At 66.9% G+C, this 5,465-nt stretch overlaps 1 protein-coding gene across 1 annotated transcript; it reads right to left on the reverse strand.

Annotated features, from left to right (window-relative positions):
• Nucleotides 1–1,394: 1,394 nt before the first annotated feature.
• On the reverse strand, nucleotides 1,395–2,372 carry NEUROD4 (neuronal differentiation 4). Its single transcript, XM_058861274.1, has one exon. It carries the CDS (start codon nucleotides 2,370–2,372, stop codon nucleotides 1,395–1,397), a length of 978 nt encoding a protein of 325 aa, XP_058717257.1.
• Between the last annotated feature and the right edge of the window lie 3,093 nt (nucleotides 2,373–5,465).

Raw genomic sequence — 5,465 nt, forward strand, 5'->3', positions numbered from 1 at the left:
TGGACACTGTCCCTCCATCCCTGGACACTGTCCCTCCATCCCTGGACACTGCCCCTCCATCCCTGGACACTGTCCCTCCATCCTGGACACTGTCCCTCCACCCCTGGACACTGTCCCTCCACCCTGGACACTGTCCCTCCATCCCTGGACACTGTCCTTCTGTCCTGGACACTGTCCCTCCACCCCTGGACACTGTCCCTCCACCCCTGGACACTGTCCCTCTGTCCTGGACACTGTCCCTCCACCCCTGGACACTGTCCCTCCACCCCTGGACACTGTCCTTCCATCCCTGGACACTGTCCCTCCGTCCTGGACACTGTCCCTCCATCCCTGGACACTGTCCCTCCGTCCTGGACACTGTCCCTCCATCCCTGGACACTGTCCCTCCACCCCTGGACACTGTCCCTCCGTCCTGGACATTGTCCCTCCATCCCTGGACACTGTCCCTCCACCCCTGGACACTGTTCCTCCATCCTGGACACTGTCCCTCCATCCTGGACACTGTCCCTCCACCCCTGGACACTGTCCCTGCATCCCTGGACACTGCCCCTCCACCCCTGGACACTGTCCCTCTGTCCTGGACACTGTCCCTCCATCCCTGGACACTGCCCCTCCACCCCTGGACACTGTCCCTCTGTCCTGGACACTGTCCCTCCATCCCTGGACACTGTCCCTCCATCCCTGGACACTGTCCCTCCATCCTGGACACTGTCCCTCCACCCCTGAACACTGTCCCTCCACCCCTGGATGTTTTCCCTCCACCCCTGGACACTGTCCCACCATCCTGGACACTGTCCCTCCATCCCTCGGTGCTGTCCCTCCATCCCTGGGCACTGCCCCTCCGTCCTGGACACTGTCCCTCCACCCCTGGACACTGTCCCTCCATCCTGGACACTGTCCCTCCACCCCTGGACACTGTCCCTCCATCCTGGACACTGTCCCTCCATCCCTGGACACTGTCCCTCCATCCCTGGATGTTTTCCCTCCATCCCTGATGGGAGAAGGAAAAGTTTCCAAGGTGAGGAATTTCCCACAAGTGTCCGGCTCGTTCCCACCCGGCCACTGCTGGACCGGGACATCCGAGACCCCAGCAGAGCGAGGGGAGGGGACACCGGTCACCCCCAGGGGCTGTCAGGGATGTCCCACGGACCATCCAAGGGCCGGATGGGGCTGGATCAGGTGCCAGGAGGGACATCCCAGAGGAGGAAGAACCTTCAGGAGCATCTCTGTGGGACACAGCAGTGACCTCTGGGAGCTCAGAGCGGCTCCCGTGGCTCTTGGGGACATCAGCGCGGTGCCACCGGCCACCTCCAGCGGTCCTGCAGAGATGCTCGGGGTCCCTCAGCCCATCCTGGGAACATCTCCACGCCCCATTTCCCCCCACCCCAACCCCTCTACTCGTTGAAGATGGCACCGAGCTGGGGCCCGGCCCCGTGGGGCGCGAAGGACTCGTAGCTCACGTCCAGCGGGATCTCGTAGCGACCCACGGAGCTCTGGAAGTGGGAGCCGTGTCCGTGCGCTCCGGCCAGGCTGAGCGAGGGGTAGTGAGCCACGAAGGGATAGGATTTCTCCAGCTCCGGGGATCCCTCCTGCTTCAGGGAGAAATTCCCGCTGATGCTCAGGGGAGGCGTCAGGGGCCCCTCGTAGGGCGGCGTGGAGCAGTCAGAGGGGTGGCTCCCAAAAGAAGCCTCCACCAGGCTCTTGAAGGCCGGCGGCTTCAGGTGCAGCAGGTGGGACTCCACGGAGCCGTACGGGGGGCTGGGCAGCCCCTGGTAGCCAAAAGAGTGCCCGGCCAGGGCGGACTCACAAGCCGGGGGCTTCTCCTCGTGCTTCTCCAGGAAAAGCGGCTGCGGGCCCAGCTGAAGGCAGCCGGCCACCAGGTTGCTGGTGGGCTGTGACAGCCCCTTGCACAACATCTCCACGAAGTTCTTCCCCTCGGGGGTCTGCCCGGTCTCCAGCACCTCGGACAGGGCCCAGATGTAGTTCCTGGCCAGCCGCAGGGTCTCGATCTTGGAGAGTTTCTGCGTTTTGGAGTAGCAGGGCATGACCCTGCGCAGGTTGTCCAGGGCATCGTTCAGGCCGTGCATCCGTGTGCGCTCCCGGGCGTTGGCCTTGACCCGCCGCGCCCGGAACCGCTCCAGCCTGGCCTTGGTCATCTTCTTCTTCTTCGGGCCCCTCCTCTTCGGCTTCTCGCCCTCCTCTTCCTCCTCCTCCTCCTCCTCGGCGCTGTCGTGCTCCTCGGTCAGGGCCGGCAGCAGCCCGAAGGGGCCGCTCCTGCTGTTCCCCTCCTTGGCTCCCGGCATTTCGTCCATCCAGCCCTGGCTGCTGACGAGCTCGGCCATGTCCGAGGGCTTGGAGCAGGTCTGGGGCATCCCCGAGCTCTGCAAGGCAGGGACAGGGACGTGGGAATGGATTCCAGAGGGAGAATCCTCAGCACTTCGGGAAAATCCTCCCCGCTGGACACATCAGCCCAGCTCCCGGCACCTCCGGATCCCTTTTTCCCACCTTTTTCCCTCTCAATTCCCCGCGGATTTCATTTGGGAGCCGCTGACGCCTCTCCCTGAGCTCCAGCGACTTTCCCAGAGCTTCCAACCACCCCATTTCGGGGTTATTCCCACTCCCCAACCCCTCCCGCCGCTCCCTCCACCCCGACCGCCGCATCACCGCTGACAATTCCCGCTGGCAATTCCCGGCCTGAGCTTTTCCTTCCCCGAGCCTCCGCTGCCCTCGGCGGCAGCACCGGGAGCGGCCCCGGCTCCCCGTTAATCAGCCCCCCCAAATCCCAGCGCCGTCCCTGACTCATTCCATAAAGCTTTAGCCCCTAAGCGGCTTTGCTGGAAGTGCTGCCCGAGCCGCTGCTCCCCTTTCCCGACCATCCCAGGCGGAAAATCCCGCTTTTAATATGCGTGATGGGGCTCCCGGGCGGGATTAGGGTGTTAATTGCTGTCGTATCCCCAATTAACTCCTGGCGGAGCACCAGAGGCCGGGAAATCGGGCGGGTGAGGGCGGGGAAGGTTTTGGGGTGAGGGGATGGGTCCGGCTGATCCCTCTGGTGGGATGAGGGGATGGCCCCGTCGAGATCGGCCCCAAAAAGCTGCAGATCTGCCCCAAAACCCCCCCCCAAGCTGCAGCCGGGGGTCTCTTTCCCCCCCAGGCTCGGGGATCCTCCCTCTCCTCGCTGCTCCCGGGGACCGGGATCCATCCCGGGAGGAAATTCCCGGTTTTTGGGGTCCCTTCGGGAGGGGAGCCCCGCGGCCCTGCCCTGCCCGGCATTTCCAGGGGAAAGTTCTCTCTTTGGAAGTTTTAATGGGGATTTTTAAGGGGATTTTCCTTTCCCTCTGCAGAATACTGATTTTAAAAAATTGAAAAAAAATTGAAAAATTTTTTAAAAAAATTTTAAAAAGGGAAAAAGGGGAAGAAATTACACAGGGAGAGAATTGCCTGAGGAAGTCGCTTCCTTCCCCACCATCCACACCGAGACCCCCGCCCAGCCGCTCCCGGGGGTCGCCACACGTCCCTGTGTCCCCTCCCGGCCCCGCGGCTCCGTCCCGCACCCCCGGGGGCTCAAACCCCCCGTCCGGGGCCGGGGTCCCGCCGTTCCGCCATCCCGGGAGAACCGGGAGCACCGAGAGCCCCCCCGGGGGTCCCGGTCCGGCCTTACCTGGGCACCGCAGCGAGTCCCCGCTGTCACTTGTGTCACTCGCCCGGGGACATGGCGGGGTCAGCGCCGGGGGCGGGGGCAGCTCCCGCCGAGCGGCACCGGGAGCGCACCGGGAACGCACCGGGAGCGCACCGGGAGTGCACCGGGAGTTCACCGAGAACGCACCGGGAGCGGCACCGGGAGCGGCACCGGGAACGCACCGGGAGCGGTACCGGGAGCGGCACCGGGAGCGCACCGGGAATGCACCGGGAGCGCACCGGGAGCGCACCGGGAGCGCACCGGGAGCGGCACCGGGAGCGCACCGGGAACGCACCGGGAGCGCACCGGGAGCGGCACCGGGAGCGGCACCGGGAGCGGCACCGGGAACGCACCGGGAGCGGCACCGGGAGCGGCACAGGGAGCTCACCGGGAGCGCACCGGGAGTGCACCGGGAGCGCACCGGGAACGCACCGGGAGCTCACCGGGAACGCACCGGGAGCGGCACCGGGAGCGGCACCGGGAGCGCACCGGGAGCGGCACCGGGAGCGCACCGGGCACCGGCGGCTCCGCGCTCGGGCGGTTTTGAGAGCTCCGCGCTGCCCGCGGCTCCTGCCCGGGCGCGGGTCCCGCGTGGCTCCTCCCACGGGGGGGAGTGACCGGGACCGGCTCCTCCCGCGGCCCCACCGGGACCCCCACGGCAGCGCCCGAGTGTCCCGGGCTTGGGGACTGGCGGGGGGCGACACCCCCGGCCAGCGGGGATCCCTGGATGGGGGCTCGGGGGCACCTCCGACCCTCGGGAATCCCTGGATGGGAGCTCGGGGACACCTCCGACCCTCGGGAATCCCTGGGTGGGGGCTCGGGGACACCCCCGGGTGCGGGGATCCCTGGGTGGGGGCTCGGGGACACCCCCGGGTGCGGGGATCCCTGGATGGGGGCTCGGGGACATCCCCGGTTTTTGGGAACCCCCGGATGGGGGCTCGGGGACACCCCCGACCCCCGGGAATCCCTGGATGGGGGCTCGGGGACACCTCCGACCCTCGGGAATCCCTGGATGGGGGCTCGGGGACACCCCCGGCTTTTGGGAATCCCTGGATGGGGGCTCGGGGACACCCCCGGATTTTGGGAATCCCTGGATGGGGGCTCGGGGACACCCCCGGCCCGCGGGAATCCCTGGATGGGGGCTCGGGGACACCCCCGGTTTTTGGGAACCCCCGGATGGGGGCTCGGGAACACCCCCGACCCCCGGGAATCCCTTGGATGGATCCCTCTGGATGAGCCCCCTCCCAGTTTGCCCAGCCCCAGGACGCGATGTGACAGTGCCAGCACTGCCCTGGTGACACCGAGGGTGACACCGGCTCCCAGGCGGGTGCTGGGGGGTGGGCGCGGGGGCTGCGACCCCCTCCGGGCTGTAATGAGAGAGCGAAGGGGAGCAATTAGCGCTCGGCAGAGCCAGAAGGGGCCCGGCCGAGCTGGGGACAGCCAGGGGAAGGGGGCTCGGCAGCCCCCGGGGGACAGAAAAAAACCCCCTCCCCAAAATTCCGGCTGTCCAGGGTCATTTTACTGGGGGGCCCCTCAAACCTGGGGTTCCCCCACCTCGGGGCAGCAGCGATGTGTGGGGACAGCGATGAAACCCCAAAAAATCAGCCCCGTGACCCCTCCCCACCCCTCATCGTCCACCCCCTGCTCCCCAAATCCCCTCGGGACCTTTCCCCGTTGCCCCGGAGCGCTCGGCAGCGCGGCCCCGGCAGGCCGGGATTACGGCGAATACTAATTAATTCATTAAGTCGGCTCCGCGGCTCCCCGGCCGGGCGGCAGGAACAGATTG

Source organism: Poecile atricapillus, chromosome 35, assembly GCF_030490865.1.
Source record: "Poecile atricapillus isolate bPoeAtr1 chromosome 35, bPoeAtr1.hap1, whole genome shotgun sequence".
In the NCBI taxonomy this organism is placed as follows: domain Eukaryota; kingdom Metazoa; phylum Chordata; class Aves; order Passeriformes; family Paridae; genus Poecile; species Poecile atricapillus.